The sequence below is a fragment of the Phaethon lepturus genome, unplaced genomic scaffold, assembly GCF_000687285.1.
Source record: "Phaethon lepturus isolate BGI_N335 unplaced genomic scaffold, ASM68728v1 scaffold17824, whole genome shotgun sequence".
In the NCBI taxonomy this organism is placed as follows: domain Eukaryota; kingdom Metazoa; phylum Chordata; class Aves; order Phaethontiformes; family Phaethontidae; genus Phaethon; species Phaethon lepturus.
The window spans coordinates 119,081-138,876 of record NW_010535795.1 but is presented as its reverse complement, the minus strand read 5'-3'; the positions used below and the strand labels follow the sequence as shown (position 1 = coordinate 138,876).

General features: G+C 38.1%; 1 protein-coding gene across 1 annotated transcript in view; it reads left to right on the top strand.

The window, feature by feature from the left end:
• The window catches only part of DROSHA (drosha, ribonuclease type III), a 71,693-nt gene that overhangs the window by 38,910 nt on the left and 12,987 nt on the right, over positions 1-19,796 (top strand). Inside the window, exons 17-25 of the mRNA XM_010285982.1 lie at positions 1,823-1,930; positions 4,307-4,445; positions 5,112-5,172; positions 7,068-7,127; positions 9,089-9,188; positions 12,782-12,884; positions 15,342-15,412; positions 16,490-16,534; positions 19,563-19,720. Of these exons, the coding sequence (XP_010284284.1) occupies positions 1,823-1,930; positions 4,307-4,445; positions 5,112-5,172; positions 7,068-7,127; positions 9,089-9,188; positions 12,782-12,884; positions 15,342-15,412; positions 16,490-16,534; positions 19,563-19,720 (845 nt within the window). The remainder of the gene's footprint in view (positions 1-1,822; positions 1,931-4,306; positions 4,446-5,111; positions 5,173-7,067; positions 7,128-9,088; positions 9,189-12,781; positions 12,885-15,341; positions 15,413-16,489; positions 16,535-19,562; positions 19,721-19,796) is intronic.

The window sequence follows — 19,796 nt, the reverse complement described above, 5'->3', positions numbered from 1 at the left end:
GCCGTTGGTTATTCTTAACTTCTCAATCTTGTAACATTCACCAGTTTGTATTTTCTGCTGTTCTTTCTTTAATCATAGAATCCTTGGGTTGGAAGAGACCTTTAAAGATCATCTAGTCCAACCCCCATGCAAGGAGCTGGGACATCTTCAACTAGGTCAGGTTGCTCAGAGCCCCGTCCAACCTGATTTTGAACGTTTCCAGGGATGGGGCATCTACCACCTCGCTGGGCAACCTGTGCCACCCTCATTGTGAAAAATTTTCACCACCCTCATTGTGAAAAATTTCCTCCTTATATCTAGTCTATATCTGCCCTCTTTTAGTTTAAAACCGTCACCCCTTGTCCTATCGCTACAAGCCCTGCTAAAATGTCTGTCCCCATCTTTCTTATAGGCCCCCTTCAAGTACTGGCAGGCTACAATAAGGTCTCCTTGGAGCCTTCACTTCTCCAGGCTGAACAACCCCAACTCTCTCAGCCTGTCCTCATAGCAGAGGTGTTCCATCCCTCTGATCATTTTTGTGGCCCTCCTCTGGACCCTCTCCAACGGGTCCACATCTTTCCTGTGCTGAAGGCTCCAGAGCTGGATGCAGGACTCCAGGTGGGGTCGCACCAGAGTGGAGTAGAGGGGCAGAATCCCCTCCCTCAACCTGCTGGCCACGCTGCTTTGGATGCAGCTCAGGAGATGGTTGGCCTTCTGAGCTACGAGTGCATATTCCTATGCAGAAATCTGTAACACCATGACATGCAGAAATATAAAACATCATTTATTCCGTAAATTATACATCATCTGCTTTGTATTCTTGTTTTTCTTGCATCTGTCCACACTATACATTCATCTTCTATAATCATACACATTCCTCTTTCTGAAATTAATAGGGATAGCCCTCAGATTTTGATTCCCTTAAAACATGTTGTTCTGAATATATTCATGCCATGTAACTGATAGGAATGATTAAAAGAACTGAAATTTTAGATCGGTGCCACAGAAATGGTCACATGCATTAAATTCTTTCAATACTGACACTTCCCCTGTAGTTCTCTTACTTTTCACTCTTATACAAGATTTTTGATGTTGATAGTATCATACTTGTTGTACTACCATACTGATAAACTGTACTACTTGCTTATTTCAACCCAGATCCATCCAAAGTCAGTAATATTAGTGTAGAATTCCGGCTTTAAAAGACTGGAAGAGGGATACTTTCATTATCACAACATACAGTTAAATTTTTATTGAAATTTTCCCCGACCAGAAAACGTCATCTCTTTCCCAGAACCCTTAATTCTTCCTCAGATGGAAATGAAGCAAGGCACTAATAACTGTGCTTGACAATCAAGTAGCTACTGTTGTTTGGTGAAAGCTGGTTAAAGTGATATAAAGTGCTTCTTCCCTAATGTTACAAGGCAGAGGGAAATGGCCTCTCTTCATCTTTGGTACCAATCTAAAACTGCAGGGTGTTAAATGAGAAGTTACAAACATATAGCATCATATTCAGTCGCAGCTTATTGAAACATGATGTTACCAGTGAGCGGGCATTTTTTTACCTCTTTCAAAATATGTAAGTAGAAGACTGGTTTTATGTATTTATTTATTTATTCTGGGTGGGGCTGTGTCCCCACTGTGATTATGCTGACAGACATACCTGATTTAATTAAGTGCTATGCTGATGAGGGTTGGGAAACCATTTTTTTTTCCTTATTTAAACCAAAACAGTAAAACTCAGTGTTGTGACAAATGGAAAGTGTTTGTATTTATAGCTTAGTCAACTGAGTACTCTCTATACTGAAGTTGAATGCTTTTCCTTATTGCAATTGTTTTTTAGCATGCAATGATGCTTCCTGTCCTCACCCACCATGTCCGCTACCATCAGTGTCTGATGCATTTGGACAAATTGATAGGCTACACTTTTCGAGATAGGTGCTTGCTGCAGGTAAGACATGCAAAAAATAAACTACTTGCTGGTTTGTCTTCCTAATATGATTGAGTTTATCCATAAACCTGCCTGCTGTACCAACTTGAGAAGCATACTGCATTGACACGGCTTGAAAGTACTCAATTACTTGCACTGCAGATCTTCCAAAAGTTTCGGTTATCGCAAGAGATTTCTAGAGACATCTATTGTGCATGTAGGCATACACCTACCTTTGCTCCACTGGTGGGCCTGGATTGGCTTGAAAGACAAAAATATGCTTACTGAAAAGACTGTCAGATACATTACTCATTATTTCCTTAAAAGTTCTTTTTTTAGATATTTGTGAGGAATATGATGTTATTCTGCAGATAAGCATACATGCATTGCTTCTTCCTTTTATAGTCTGTTGTTCAAAAAAAGAGTAACTTAAGTGTTGCCTTTTTATTTTGCATTTATAGCTAGTGCAAAGGAGTTTGCAAGCTTCTGTTAGCTCTTGGTTTCTACAAGTACATGATGAAACTTTTGCATTTACAAAAAAGGGCAGGAACTGGAGAGGACAATTTCTTATTTGTTTTCAATACATCTATATCACATGAGCAGTCATTTATGTAAATGTATATTTGGAATTGATCAGCTCTGGAAGGCTGGTTCTTTGGTACCATGGCCCCTTTCCCCTTATGTTTCTTCTGAAGGGAAATGGAGACTTCTGTTCAGGATTTCCCCCTGCAATAAGCAGCCTCTCTCTCCCCTCACTGGGGCTGAGTTCAAAAAACGCAGTTTCTCTATATGTATGGAGACATTACTCCCAAACTACTTTAAGCAGAGGCTTATAGAGAAATCTTTTCTTATAGCTTTGCAGTTTTCTAGAAGTTGGCTTCCAGGGCTGATCCTACTGAAAATTACAGTAAACATTGAGCATCTTATAGGATTTGGTTGTTCACAGGCTGCCTTAGTATTTTTATCTTTCATATTAAAACTGTGATGGAAATCTTCAAAATGTTGAGACCAAACACATAAAACAAAAAGCAAATTGCAATCAAAAAGGGGAGAAAGCATAAAATCAAGTGTCGTAATTAGTCAAATTAATGTTTAGTCATAACAAAACAACTTGTTAATGCTTGATCCCTATGCATATTTGTTTAAAACCTACAAACTTGTTCCAGAGGAGAAGGAGCTTTTAAAAATGTATACAATACCAGTCACCTATTTAAGCATAGGCAATATCCAGTGTATAATTTTGCATTGTTTTTTACTGTTTCATCATGATATATTCTTTTTAAAGCACAGACTGGGCAAGAAAGATTATGCTAAATTAACTATACGGAGAAGTTGTAATGTGTCATCCAGTTCAAATGGAGCAGAAGCTGAGAGCTGGTGATTATGACAAAATTAATATTAGTGAGGAATTAAAAAGAACTTTGAGGAAGTTCTTATTTTTGAATCAATATAATTGTACTCTCTAGAATAACTAACATAAACTTCTCGAAGTTTTGTGTTTGGAAAGCCACAGCCAATGTTTGACTGTCCTGCAAGTGTTTCAGAAGTAACTTTCTGCAGCTTGAATTTGCCAATGTATCTCTTGTCTTATATATAAGGTGTGTGTTCACACACATTTATACACGCAATATATTTTTAGGTGTGTATGTGTAAAGAAGGAGAAAATGCATGAGTTTGCAGGATGGAGTCATAAAAGCCAGCTGTAGTTCTGTTTTCTGCTGCCATTTTTTCAGTGGCAGCAGAGAATAAGCTTTTGATAATACTAAATGGTACAAATATAAAACAGAAGACCAATCCTGCCATTGCCATTCACTTCCATTTGAGGAGTGGCCCTGTATAGTCATGTTCTTCTTCACAGTTCTTATGTGAATAACCATGCCAGAGATAATAAACTTTGTTGTTGTTGTTTGGTTTTTTTGAACCAGGAATGTTTTATAGATATTTAAATAACCTACATCAACTATATGAATGGTTGAGAACATCTTTAGTTGTTCATATTTTTAGTATGAATACTTATGCTGCAATGTTAGAGTGGGTATATGTTTAAATAAGCAAATGTATTGAAATCAGGTCAGCAAAGCTGGTAAGCAAAACTCTGAGGGCAAATTGACACTTCATGCTTTTTCTCTTCTAAACTAATTTTTCTTTAAAGAAAAAAACTGTTGAAAGTTAATTAGTTAAACTGATGATTGAGCATAAATGTTGCTTCTTTCTGACATCTGAAATAGTACATTCTACATTTAAATTGCTGGAACCAAGCTTCTAATTGACAACATCACTTTGTAGCCTTTCTTCAAACTAAAAAATAACAATTATTAGCTACCAGTCTAAGATGTTTTTTTCTTACATTTGCAAAAATACATCTAAGAATTTTTTTCTCTATATGCTACATTATAGCTTGCCATGACTCATCCAAGCCATCACTTAAACTTTGGAATGAATCCGGATCATGCCAGAAATTCCTTATCCAACTGTGGGATTCGGCAGCCAAAGTATGGAGATAGAAAAGTTCACCATATGCACATGAGAAAAAAAGGTATGCTATTTCACCACTACCATTTTTCTCTCACCTCACACTTAATCAGTAAGAAAATCTTTGTCCATTGTTATTTCATTGGCCATTCTTCTTCTGAGGGATACCTTCAGTGGAGGATTTCAATGGTTATACACAGACAACAGTGAGATCTTTCTGAAAGACTGAATTTTGCAAGTTAGTCAACAAGTAAAGAGCTGAGAAAAAGCAAGGATAATAAATGGGAGGTTGTATTTTCTTTTATTTTTTGGCAAGTACTGTTTTCTTAATTTGCTGCTCAAACTGGTGAGCAAACTGGAGGATATTTTGTAAAAATGTCTTATTAATGTGAAAATGTGGTCTCTCTGCTGCAGAACATTCCTTACCCCTTAAAAGTGTATTCAAATATAATGAAGTGATTTGTTTATTGTTTATGTATTTTTCATGGAGAGGTGATATATTTTTTTTTTTTTGTCTCTCTGCTAAAATAAAATAGTATTGTAATGGGACTGTGGTCAGTTAGGCAGAGTGCATCTGTAAGGATTGTATTTGCTGTAAGCATACCCTGTAACTAACAGGACAATCTTGTGTATAGCAATTACAAAGTAACATTTTGAGTAATTACTTTCTAATCCTATTCAAATTGAATTAGTTGTTGTTTATCTAATAGTGCATTGTTTATATTTCTAGGGATAAACACCCTGATAAATATTATGTCCCGTTTGGGACAGGATGATCCAGCTCCTTCCAGGTAATGAAAATAATTGTTTGCAAGCAGGGAAGCTGTTGCAGAGGGAGATGTTTAATAGAAACAACAAACTGTCAGCAACAGTTTTGGCAAATGGTTGAAATGAAAAGTCATTTTGACTTGACTTTTATATTGTGAAGATGTGCTGAACCACTATTAGCAGTGACATAGTACATGTTTGGTCATGCCTGCAGAAGACTCCTGAGGAAGGTGTTAACAGATAATTCTGTCATTTTTGTCTATCCTTGAAATGAGGAGGACTAAAAGGCTACGTTTTTGCTTTCGACAGAATTAAAAATAAGATTTGTTGTTATTGTTATCATTACTATAAATTGGATTTTTGATCACATTTCCTCACAGTAGTACCTTCCTGGCGTGGTGCCTTGTTAACACGTGTGATACTGAACGTGGGCTTTACTGGTTTACTGGTCCAATTTAAAGACATATGCAAAAACAGCTGAAGACAAAAAGCTGAACCATTAGTGTTGTAATGTAATAGTCTCTATTTGACTACTAAGAATTTTGTGCAAATAAATAATGTTTAAGATGTGGCTTATAACAGCAGGCACCATATTTAGCCAAAGTGAATAAACAAAATTTATAGGGCTAATGCAAGAACAGTTGTATGTGACATCTCCTAAATGCATGAACTATATAAAGCAGAGTGTTTTTTAGTTAACTAGTGCTATAACTGGGCCTATTAAGAGTCATCATTTTGGACAAAGCTCGGGAATGGGAGAAGTTGAATTCTGAATAAATTACTGTGGCAGTGTTTCCCAAATGCTGTTTCAGCTAGACCATGCCCTTTTCTTTGACAGTCAGCCCCAAGCTTATTTCAACGCTCTTAAGATAACGTGAGATAAAGGTAAATTGCATTAATTCTCACAAAATAACACACAAATACAAAATCCCACTTCTGAGAGATCTGTTTTTTTCGCTATGTTGCTACACAAAGGAGACTTGTGGTATTGCTCGCTCTTTATTGTTTTACGCAGCAGAGGTAATTGAATTCTTTCAGCCCATTACAAAGGCCTGCTATTTCAGAAATTAGACTAACCGTATAATTTTTGAGGAGTGCAAATTGCAATAAAAGCTGTCAAACACTTGAAAAGAATCTTCTGGATTTAAAAAAAAAAATGTCCTGTGGCAATGGCCTTGATTCTATTTACAATCATATGTGAAGTCAAAATGGTGCTACTAATATGTGCTTCGATGTGTCAAGCAGAAATTTGTGTATCTTCAAAGACAGACTCCAGTTCTTTTTCAGCTGCTGTTTCCTGTTTAGTCCTTTGTTATATATGCAGGCAGAGAGTATAAGCTTCTACTGACTTAATGGCATCTTTGAATGCACCTTCCTCTACGGAGGTTTTTTCTTTTGAACTCAAAGGAAGTTACAGAAAACAGGGCATTTAAAGGTGCTATGAAAAATTGAAGTAGTTACTCCCTTGTAGCTCTGCCATACCACTGAATCTGTTGCAGAGTCATCACATCCTCTAGGTGCTGATGTTAATTACCTACACTTGCCTAGTTGTGTGCACAAAACTGAAGACAGGCTGTTTCAGTCACCTGGTGCCTTCTGATGGACAAAGAAACCCAACCTCAGTAGGCCATTGCACAGTGCCGATCAATGATGGTTTTCTTTCTCCATTTGTTAAGCTCTGACAATATCTCAAAATGAAATGTATGACAGTTTCAAAGGATGTGGTGTGAATCCCAAGTTTCGAGACTCATGTATTTGTTACTCTGTTTTGGAAAGGATTGTAACCCAGAGAGGGCTGCAAGAATGTCTATCACAGCTGATTAGCAGTCAACTATGATTTGTTCTATTTTAATTGTATTGTGTAAATAACCAGCATGTGTTACTTAGATGATAGTAAACCTTGAAATGCCTTTTTCAGGATTAACCACAACGAGCGTTTAGAATTTCTGGGAGATGCTGTGGTGGAGTTCTTAACGAGGTAAATGGGGAATTATCAACATTCCTCATCTTTGTATGTTACTGTCATACTATTGGGCTTATTAAGCTTTGCAGTGTCTACTTTATGACTATGTATGTTTGCAGTCTGGCCTGATATTTAGAGCTGCACATCTGCACACAGCTCTCGTGAAAATTCCTTCAGTGTTGATGATACAAGGAAGATTACAAAATGAAAAGCTAGAGTTTCTGTTTCATGGAGTGCATTTTAAAGTTGATTGGGGTTTGAGATTATTCAGCTCCAGACAAGTTGAACTTTGTACCCTTTTTTTAAAGGAAATACATTTTTCTTAACATTCCATTTTGTTTCCATGGGATCGTTTTCTGCAGTTGCAAGTGAAAAGCATTTATTGGTAATATTGAATGTGTTGCAGTTCTTAGATTTCCAGTTATTAAGACTGTAGCTTACCTTGCATGTCTGTATGTAAATAAAATAGTTGAGCACAAATGTAATTTATGTAGAAGTAATAACAAAAAAACATGGTTCATCAAAAATTGCTCCAGTTTTGGTCTGAGTATTCTGAAATCAGTAAGCAATACAGGGATATTATCAAATTTAGCTCCATTGGCCTCTCTTACCTGAGTACTAGGGACAGGCAGTTTGCAAAAAATAAAGCTATAATCCATTTTCAGCTGCCTTGTTCTACTGTTTTTAATAGGAGAGTAGTCTTGTTTACTGTAAAGCTTCTCTTTAAGTAAGTTTGTTATATGAATAACAAAATCGCCTTTATAGCTCCATTCTCTACTAGCCATTAGCTACTCACTATTAAAAGCTATTAATCTGTAAAGGTCTCCACTGCCCTTAAAACCCATGGCCTTTTCTCTTATACAACAGTACAGGCAGATAAGATGGAAGACTGCTGATTAAAATGTCTTGCATTTTTCATTGTCACTGTTCATCAACCATCAGTTGACTTTCTGAGCTAACTTTTTTCTCAATTCAGAAAAAAACTGAGTTAATTTCTCTTCAATAGAGCGTGTAAGCACCTACTTAAGTCTGATTTTTTTTTTTCTAACTTTCTTGACTTCTTTTGTGAATTATGGTGCTTGATTAGATTGCCTCTAAGTTTTATAGCAATTTTTGCCCTTAAATAATCTTGCATCCATCTTTACTTTTCTCCCTGTGTACTCAGTTAATAAAATACTTTAATAATTAGTGCCATCCAGTGCCTTATTTGTGAGATGTTGAAAACCCTCTCTGTATTAACTTCTTGGCAACATGGCGTAGATAGTCATATATGAAGATATTCAGTCATTTATCCTTTACTCAGATCTTGGTTGGATCACTGAATTACTTTTGTTTTGTTTCTGTTTTATGAAGTATCTTACTTGCATGGTGACAAATATCGTTAAAAGCAGTTGAAAGCCTGTGATTTTTACGTACTATTTTTTTTTCTGTGGTATTAACGTCTTCACACATTTGATAAATACAGACTGTAGAGTTCTGTTCTTTGGCTCCATTAACATCTGTTAAAGTCCTCTAGGAAACTTGTAAAACAAATATCCTTTGTGGTGGTCCAGACTGAATCAGTAGTATCGTCTTAAAGCACTGCATACCTGCAGCATGGAGTTTCTCAAGGCTCAGTTCCCTTGTGCTTTATTCCTCAGTATCCTGTAGGTGTCAACCTTGCTGAACCCACTGCTGCTGAGAGATAGAAACCTTCAGATGAAGGAACTATGTCATTGCAGGGATTTAGAAATTATGTGCTGCCCAGTAGAGAAACAGCACTCTTCCTCCCCTGCTTCCCATGCTATTCAGTCAAATATTACTGAGCATTGTTTTAATGTTTGTTGCTTTACCTTACTTCAAGCTGAGTTACCACCTTGGTAAGGAGCCTGTTTTACCAGCTAGGATCTGAGGGAAAGGCACTGTTCCCTAGAGGCACACATGGTTCATCTTTAACCAAATGCTGACAACATCTAATCTGATTTTTGTTTTGCCAGTGTCCACTTGTACTACCTGTTTCCCACTCTGGAGGAAGGAGGATTAGCTACGTACCGCACTGCCATTGTACAGAACCAACACCTGGCCATGTTGGCTAAGGTACAGTTCTATATATCTCTGTATTTGAAACCCATAGTAGGATAGTAGTAGTGTGCAGATTGCTTCTTGAGGTATCTGCCTGCTTTGAACATCAGTGTCTTTACCATGCTTTGTGTACAAGTTTTGGGATACAGGAACTCTTTTCAGATTGAAAGAAGATTTTTAAAGATGAAAGTGTTGATCTTCTTGAGGGTAGAAAGGTTCTATAGAGGGATCTGGACAGGCTGGATCGATGGGCTGAAGACAACTGTATGAGATTTAACAAGGCCAAGTGCCGGGTCCTGCACTTGGGTCACAACAATCCCATGCAGTGCATGGGCTTGGGGAAGAGTGGCTGGAGAGCTGCCCGGCAGAAAAGGACCTGGCTGGTTGACAGCCGGCTGAGCATGAGCTGGCAGTGTGGCCAGGTGGCCAAGAAGGCCAACAGCATCCTGGCCTGGATCAGAAATAGTGTGGCCAGCAGGGCCAGGGAGGCAAGTGTCTCCCTGTACTCGGCACTGGTGAGGCCACACTTCGAATCCCGTGTTCAGTTTTGGGCCTGTCGTTACAAGAACGACATTGAGTTGCTGGAGTGTGTCCAGAGAAGGGCAATGAAGCCGTTGAAGGGTCTAGAGCACAAGTCTTATGAGGAGCGGCTGAGGGAACTGGGGTTGTTTAGCCTGGAGAAGAGGAGGCTGAGGGGAGACCTTATCGCTCTATACAACTACCTGAAAGGGGGTTGTAGTGAGGTGAGTGTCTGTCCCTTTTTCCCAAGTAACTAGCAATAGTATGAGAGGAAATGGCCTCAAGCTGCACCAGGGGGGTTTAGATGGGATATTAGGAATAATTTCGTCACTGAAAGGGTTGTCAAGCATTGGAACAGGCAGCCCAGGGAAGTGGTTGAGTCATCATCCTTGGAGGTATTTAAAAGACCTGTAGATGTGGTGCTTAGGAACACGGTTAATGGTGGACTTGGCAGTGCTAGGTTAACGGTTGGACTCGACGGTCTTAAAGGTACGTTCCAACCTAAGTGATTCTGTGAGTCTATGAAGTGGGACTTAGTGTTTTCTTCAAAGAATGTTTTTAGGAGGAGTTCCTTTTTCAGGCAGAAGGAAAAGTTTTTAGGATGCTTATGTTGAAGTTGTTTCTATATTTACCTTTAAATTGCACTGGTAATGAAGTTGATAGAAATTTAATGAAGAAAAGAAACAGACTGTTTGTTTATAAAAGGACTTCCCGATAGAGTATGTAGGATGAAAATGGCAGCAGGTGGTAGAAAAAGTGGGAAAAAATCCTTTTGTCCCCTAAACTTACTTCAGCAGTCATTTTCAGATTTGCTGTGAACTGTGAAAGAGAAGAATGTTAGAAAGGCTTTAGGTGAAAAGTAGTATTATAACATGGGAAAAATTGAGATGCCATTGAGTTTTATTTTATTCTGTGAATGACAGATCTTTTTACTTTTCTACATGATACTGGGAGCTGGGAATGTGACATTGAAAGTTGATTAAGTCTCTATTTGTAGATACTTTTGCATTGCCTTACTCATACTTGATTTCGTTAACTTTTTTTTTTAAAAAACAATCTGAGACTTACTGGTGTAATGTATTAGGCTGTGCATGCATGTGTGCATGCACACATTTCCACTATATATTGCTGATAGTTTTCAAGTGCTCTTTTAATTTTCTCTGTTCATATTCATGCAGTAATTTAAACAAGCATATCCATGCTGGAGATTTTGGCAAAAGCTGCACGATTTCTAACATGTCATCTTTTTGCTCAGTTCTCAGAAGAAGGTTAGGGAGGGAACACAATGATTTTCCTCCAAAGCTTTTTTTAATGATTTAGATAAGCATGAATTGATTGAAACCTTTCAAATCAGGGTTTTCTTTACAAATATGGTATTGAACTGCCTTACATTTGAATTTATGTTATTATTTTAAAAACCTGCATTAGGAAAGCTTATATATTCTTAAAGCTTTGTTCACAGCCTTTAACATTGCACATGGACAATTTTTGAAAAATTTTATTGCAACATTTATTAAACTGTATTTATTTATGTTAGATATAACTGTAAATTTAGATATCTATACATTCCTGATTTCCCAAGTTACCTTTTTTTCCTCTTGAATATATTCTACGACCTTCCTGGTTTCATCCCTTTTAATTATCCCCTTGCAGCATCATGCTGCATTCAGTTTACTCCCTCAATATAATTCTCAGCTCCTCAACTTGTCTTGTGCATGTGGAATGCTGTTTTAATTGAGGATCAAACGGTAAATTTCTGTAGCTTCTAGGGGACACTGTAGCAGAAATTTTAAAAATAATCTGAAATCTTCTGTGATCAAAAAATGAGAAGCAAAACACATGCAAAATAAGCTGAATGCAAGCTCCAAAAATGGAGATAAGCCATTGGGGGTGGGGGAGACACACCAACACCAAAACACCTGTTAACTTGAACATATGCCAGTAATCTGTATAAAACAATTAATGTTCCACTTTAATGTTGATTCTAACGAGTGCTCCCCACACTTTATAAAGTGCAAAGGAACATCATAAGTGGTAATTACCTGTGTTCTGGGCTGTGAATAGGTTCCCATTCCTTGAAAATGGAAGACTCCTTTTCTCCAACTGAAAGGTGTCTAAACCACGCACTTCAAGCAACTTCGTCTCCACGTCTACCTCTTAAATATACTCCAGGAGGATGAAGTTGAAAGTTAATGAGAAATTATGTCAGTAGGAACTTACACCCAGTTGGGAAGAACCTATTCTCATGCAAACTTTGCAAGATGTACAAATCTCTTCTTTAAAAATCTCAATAATGGTTTTGTGTCAAGAAGATGAATATGTAAAAAGAACCTAGTAGCTTTCTCCTGCATTTCTATAGCAGCATTATCATATATTACATAGGATATCTGACTCACTACCTGAGAGTCTGACTGGCAAGCAGAACTAAGGTTCAGGCAACAGATGAATATTAATGATGCAGATTTGAAAGGAAGAAGAAAGCTAGGTGGCACTGCAGATTAAAATATAAGTCTTCTGCTTGCAGTGCCCAGAGGCTTTTGTTACTGCCGCCTGTTGACACTCTCACGGAAAAAGCCAGATGTTCAGTGGATTGTGTCTACCAGAGTGCCTGTTCCTCGCTGTTCTACTTTATCTTCTTCTTGTAGGCAAAATCTTTTTCCTCAGTGTTAACTCCCCTCCCTTTGAATGTCACTTTGGCATTTCTGAAGGCAAATCACATGCGGGCGAACTACCAGCAAGAAACACGGTACATTGCACTATCCAGCCAGTACCACGTTATTTTTCTGTCACACCTTCGTCCCTTCTCTTGAACTCGTTCCTAAATCTCACTGGTAACATGTTTTGATCTGGCTTCCCTTGACAATTTGGTTTGATAATTCCTAGCTTTCCCACGCTATCACACTCTAGTTGCTTGCCTCTGATAAACAAATATGGTCTTCTAATTTTAATCTACGTCTGAACTGAAACTATGAAGAAAAGTTTCAAACCCAGTTGCTGCATAGTAATAGTGTAATTGAACTTTAGTGACTAGAACTGGTACTCATGTACTTCTAAAACCATGGTTTTTACTCTTTCCACATATTCTGCAGAAGCTGGAGCTAGATCGATTTATGCTTTATGCTCATGGTCCAGACCTTTGCAGGGAATCGGATCTCCGCCATGCCATGGCCAACTGCTTTGAAGCCCTAATAGGTAAAGCATGTGTTTTATGTGTGCAGACAGTTATGTTTTAATATGTCTTCGTGCCGTGTTGACTGTGATGAGGAGATGTGGGTCTGTGTTGAGTATTGTTAGTAAGGGCAGGCGATAGTAAAACTTAAATATTCTTCATCTCTTGCAGTCTCTTGCACGTATGCCACATGTATACCATGATGAGTGTGCGGTAATTACAGTGAAAATCTCATCTTGCATGTCCTGCCTCCCACTGAAGATGCACCCATTTCATACCATTGTGGTGCCTAACTTGTGTCTGTCACCACAGAACTCCACTTCTCATGCACCACCATGGCCTGCCACCTGCAGTCCTCTCGCGGGGAGTAATTCGGTCACCATGGCCAGGAAGGAAAAGTGCAGGCTCACTGCTTCCAATACTACTTGCACAGACCTGCAAAATGTGGAGCCCCACTTCAGCCCTGAATTTTAAACTCTTCAGCGTGCTTTCTGAATGCACCAGGCACTCCCAACCAAGTCACCAGCCTGCTTCCTCTGTACCTTGGTAGCCTTCCCTTGTGGCTTAAATGTGCCATTTGCCAAGTAAATATTTTTGATCTCTGCGTTTTCATTACAAATAAAAACCATGGCAGTATACTGTTGCTGGTGCAATGTATCTACCAAAACCCTCTAGCTGAGGACGAAGGGGAGTTGTGTCGAATTTGCTGATGGGCACCAAGATGCTTGTCAGTGACTGGCTGTGCTAGTCAATAAGTTTATGTTGGAAAAGTCAGGACTGCCTGACCACAGTTACCAAATAAGCAAGCAGCAAGGTGGAAATCTGATCCATTATATCCACACATGCTCTATTTTAAATAGCATATTTTTATAAAACTGTTTGAATACACAAAGCAAGCTAAATCTCACTGATTTAGCTTCATATTCATCCAAATACACTGTACATGGTATTAACTAGGGGAATAATTTAGCCCTGATCCAGGTCTTTACACAAGCTCCTAAAGCATCTTGTCCTGCTTTGAAAAATAGATCATAGTTGGCTTAGACGTCAACAGTTCTGTGCAGTCTGCCTTGGGCCAAATTGCATATAATAAATAACAATAAAAAAAAGAATTTTCTTTTTAACTCTTATTTTGCTTTCCATGAGTGCTTTGATCTTTAATTTAAAGATTAAAAAAAATCAAACAGAAAAGGAACACTAGATATGTATCTGTAGCTTTGTTCATATCCTTCAGCTTGTCTAATATGTAATGATGAAGACTATTTGGCAGGCGTTGAGATTTGCTAGGAGAGCAAGGTTGCTCTTTAACCTCCAATACAAAACTGTTTACAAAGTTAATTGAGCAGTAAGATTTTGTCAGGGCCGTAGCTAAAATCTGGGAGCTTTTTAAGGGACTATAAAAGTATATGTGGGGTCTGGAGCTCCTACTTGAGAATCTGTGTAAAAGTCTGATGCTTCTTCCCTGTGATGAAAATAATAACCAAAAGTATAAGCAAGCTGCCAAGGACCTGTTTGAAATTCTGTGCTCTCATAATGTGCCTCTGGCAAAATAGTCTTATAAACTCCCAAACTGTTCTCCAAAAAGTCCAAAGTAGTTGACCTAGTGAGGAATTAAAAGCAAAGGCGGGGGGAGAAGACACAGCAAGGAAAAGCATGTTCTCCCTGTATGTGAGAATATGGACTGCCTTTCTCTGTGTTCTTCATGTAGCTGTGTATTCGCTTTGCTTTTATACAGATGTGCTTACAAGAACTAGTTTGAGGTTTTCAGAAGCCCTTTTGTAGAGAGTATTAAAGGACAAAATTTTGATATTGAATTTCTAAAGTGCCTGTGCAGATACATAGTATGTATGTTACACACAAAATATATATTAGTACAAGTTTTGCAGAGCTTGTTGCTAAGGGCGTATGGAGGGCTAGTGAGGGCTCTATATGCAGTTAACAAAAAAAAAGTACCATATCTCCAGAAATCAAGAGGTGCAGTTTCCAGTTCAGACAATGTATTATTGTGATACTAGGGAGACACTGAGGTTTGGAATAGTCCTGACACATCATTTCTATGCAGAACAGAAATAATGTTGTTGAAAGTAAAGAATAAATTAAAATTATTTGCTAGGTATTAAAATGTATTTCATGGCTTTCACTATCTACATATGTGGTATAGTTAGCTGATTACTGGAAACTACTTTTAGAAATAGTTTGCTTATAGCCTAATTTGCTTAAACTTTGCTCTTTGGATGTATTATTTTCTATCACGGATTTAACTGTTTCAGTTTTTTCTGTGCATTTTGTGGATTGATTTTTGTTGGTGTTTAACATGCTTTAAATTTCTCAAACAATTATGTATTGCCAGAGAAAGCATGCTTTTAAAAAATAAACATATTGGAGGTGAACAAGGCAGAGATCTTTGTCTTTCCTGTGCTTCGTAATTTTCTAAGTACTAATGCATTATTGACGTTTGATATATTGGTCCCCTCATGTAGGAGCTGTTTATCTAGAGGGCAGCCTAGAAGAAGCAAAACAACTATTTGGACGTTTACTCTTCAATGACAAGGTATTAATGTGTTTGTATGATTTGGTTTCCATTTTAAAAATAACCGAAGACATGCTTCCTTGTCCATTGTTTTACTCGAGAATCATGAATGAACAGGAATACCACCTGTTGTACTTAGTTCCTGGAGACTGTAGCACAGCACGTTTAGGACAGCAAGTTGCACTGGCTCAGGAAAAAAAATTACGGTGTTTCCTCAGGTGTGCTGTTTGTTAGTTGGCTTAGGGAAGGGTGGGTGGTGTGGGAAACCTGCAGGCTTCCATTCAAAGTGCTGCTCTAACAACGGAGATGGGTGCTGTGGATCCAGGTGGCACGCTGTGGGGAAATGATGCACATGTAAAATGGCTATTCCTGTTTCATCAGTTAAATCCTCCCACTCCTAAAAGCTTTTAAACATATATTTGAAAAAGTACAGGGGGTTTCATCCAATGTTTACCCAATTGCATTATTAAAGTCTGATCTGTTCTTGCATACTGTATCTTAGATCACTGTTAGTCGGAATTTATCCTAAGGCAAGTAACCAATACATGCTGCTGGGAGAATACACATGGCAGTGGTCAGGGGATGAATTATACAATCTTTTCCTTCTTGAAAGTGTCTGAATCTGTGAAATGACAAAGCTTATTAGAAATAAAATTATTTTGAATCCTATTGTAACTGTGTTTATTTGCTGCTCAGTGCCTGTAATGAAGGAAGCCTGTATGAAATAGAAGAAAAAAGTGTGTGGGTTTTTTTCTTTTTCAGTCCTTGCCTTTAGTGAAGTCAGACTTGCTACTGAGGAGTACTTGCAAATAGAGTTAGTCCTGAGGCTGAAACAAATCTTTTTCTTCCTTTAACCACTTTTTATTTGGTTCAAGGATTTTTCCACCTCTTTGACACAAGCTAATTGGGAGAACTACAGGCAGTTTGAACAGCAAATACACGATTTTAAAAATTAGTTTGCCAGCACTATTGAATTTGCAATAAGCAGAGTCAGCATATGAAATAGTTCAGTATTTCAAGTAATGACATTTTATTTAGTACTGTGGAATTTGTTAAATGACTCCCTTGAGCATTAAAAGCATCTCTCAATGTTTGCAGGACCTGCGGGATGTATGGCTTAATTATCCGCTACACCCACTCCAAGTAAGTATATCCTTTTCTGTACTAAATTTCATAGCTCTGTTTTATTTTCAGGGATGCTTTTCCATAGGTTTCTATTGTAGTGACGTCTCAGAAATTGTGCTAAAAAGTAGGCAAAGGTGTGTATATATCTGCTTTTGTGTTTGGTTTTGGGTTATTTGTTGTTTCTTGTTTTTTTTTTTTTTTTAAATAATGAGTTTCTGCCTCTCTGAGGATTAATCATTCACCTTTCCTTGGGTCATGTTTGATATATAACTGTGCTTCTCATACGATAAATCTAGTGAGAGGTAGTATTTTGGCGGCTTCTTGTTCATCTTCTCAAAGTTGGGGGGGAAAAAGGGTACAAAACCAAATCTGTGCACATATTTTGTTAACCTGAAGTTAAGACTGAAACCTCAATAGTAGTTTAGGTGGTAGGACATTAGTTGAATGGAATAAGAGTGTGATTCTGATTTTTTTTTGTGTGTGTGTGTGTGTGTGCATTTGTGCAATGATAGCATGTTGTTTTGGTGATTCCAGTAGCTTTAATAACAAGTAAACACCGAAATCATGAGGATGCCTGAAGACTAATTTATCCTCCATGTGTTGGAAGACACAAGGTCACAAATTGTTAGTTTACAAGGCTGGAAGTTGAGAGAATGGTTTCCCAGTCCATGTTCTCTGACTGAATTCTGGGTGAGACCTAGAGCAAGCCACAGAGCCTCTCTGCACTGTAGCTCCTTGTCACAGCAAACATGGAGCATTTTCCAAGTGTGCAGGGGTGCTGCAAGAATAGCTGTATTGAAATTGTCATCCAGTCAGTTAGTAAGGTTTCCAGGGTCATTTGAATATTTGAGAGGTTTCTTTTGTCCAACCACATCTCTGATGTTTTGCGCAGTCAGTTTGACTCCCTTGAAACTTCTTATGAGCATTCCCTTCCAGCAGAAGGTCACTTTGAGGTCTCCATCTGAAATGTCTCATGTATTTGTATGGGTTTTGCAGTGGGTACATAGACAAAATCTTCAGCAGCAAATCAGTGCACATGAAACATTTTTAGAACCAACTCTCTGTGAGTGTAAATAGAAAAGAGTCTTAGTGGGAAGACAAAGTTTTGAGATTCAGCACCAGCTATCCTGCATGGTGGCACAAGTTCCCAAGAAAATTCTTCTTCCTCTGGATCTCTTTCTTTTCTCTTACTTTATTTTATTTTAACCTTTTTATCTCTTCACAAAGAAGACTTGGACTCTGCTTAGGGATTGGAGAGAGTCAGTATATGCAGTTTATCATTTCTTGCTATTACCTTAACATGTGTGATGAAAATTTATTTTCTTCCATGTCCCAGAAGCCATCCTAGCTCTCTACTTGCCAGTAGGGAAAACACGGGCTTCTCAGATTGGCCTTTGGGCACAGCTAGCCCGAAAAATGGCATTTTAAAAATTATTAAAAGTCACTGTAACAATATGGCAAATGAGATAAAAAAAAAAGCGCTGAATATAGAACTGAAGGCCTGTATGTAACCCTTTTATTTGGCATTAGTCAAGTCAGTAGAAATAGTGATGAAAAAAATAGTGGTCACCTGGATAAGTGTGGTCTCTTTAGAAAGAGTCAACATGTAAAGACAAGTCGTGCCTCACAAATGAATAGGAGATTTTAGAGAAGACAGAAAAGCATGTGATGATGCAGATGAAACTGTCTGCTGGGTTTCCTAAGAGGCTGTTGGAAAGGCACTCATGAAAGGCTTTTAAAAATGTGTTTTAAAAAAATAAAGGAAGAAAAAAAAAAAAGGCAACCCCAGTGAATACCATCAGTCCTTACGAGATTTAAAGGAACAGCTGAAACGTAAGAAATGGAGAACAGGAGCGAAATGACCACATCTTACAAGGCCTCGAGATCACCAGCAGATTTCCCGAGGGATTTTTGCTGAAGTACAGGCTGTTCATATCGACAGCTTAGGGAAGAGGATGAGCAGTGAGGTGACAGTTTGTTGACAATACCAAATTATTCAGGGTAGCAGGGACAACAGCAGGCTGAAGAATTGCAGTCTGACTGCGAGAGTGACTAACTATGGAGTAAAAAAACAGGTTAAAATCTGTGTAGGTAAATAAAAAGGACTGTGCATGGGGAATCAAAAAGCAGTCTCAGGTCCACATGTAACTGAACTCCAAACTGACCATTATCACTGAAGCATGGGATTTTGGTGCCAGGAGATGTAGTTTTATGGAAATGTCACCTGAAAGCTCAGTAGTGTTTAAGAAAAGAGACAAATCGAATGTAATCAATTAATAGAAAAGGGATAGGCAACCAGCCAAAAAAGGTCTTCGTGTCACTTTGAAAAATGGTGGCTATTCTTAGTTTTTCTTCAGGCATCCTCATCTGGATGTTTCTTCCTGTGAGGCATTGCTATACAAGAGAGATGTCCAGAGTGGCTGGAGGAAATGCTTAAGCCATTTTCCAACTCCAGAAGGCCATTTAACGGTGTCATCACATCAAGGACACCAGACAAGAAACTGACAAGAAAAGATACTGACCCAAAATGTTAATTTGAATTTTCTTGTGTTATTGTGCCCTTTTGAATTTCATATACCAAGTATTTATTCTTGATTTTTGATACTGAAGGAAAGTGGGAGAAATAAATTTGGGTTTTGTCTCATCTTGACATGCTGTCAGTCTGCTAGCCCTATTCTAATATTTTTTAATCTGTTGCTCACTTGCAAACAATGTTATAATATTAGAAAACTCAGACACGTACAATTGTACATGTTTTGTGAAAATAAGTAGCCCATGCTATCCACATGTAAAGACAAGACCATATAAGCAATGTGTTGCAAATGCCTCAAATGTTAAAAAAGCATACAATAAGAGCTCACATCTTCCTTGGGTGGTAATTATTCAAGACAAAAAGCCAGAGAAAACTGGGTTTTCTCAGTTCAGCTGTCCACAGAATGACTTCTTCACTGTATTCTTTGCCCCTAGTTTACAGAAGGTTTGCTTTTCTCTGAAAAGTTCTGAAACAGTGTCACTTTGTCATTATTTGCACCTCATTTATTTACAGCTGCAGGAGTCCAATACTGACAGGCAACTCATTGAGACCTCTCCAGTTCTTCAAAAGCTTACAGAGTTTGAGGAGGCAATTGGAGTCATCTTTACTCATGTTCGGCTTCTAGCACGTGCGTTCACTTTGAGGACAGTAGGCTTTAACCATCTGACTCTGTGAGTACACAGCAAGAGTCCTCATGTAGCTCTGTTGGTCCTTCTGTTGATATCCCAGATTGCTTTATTTGTAAAC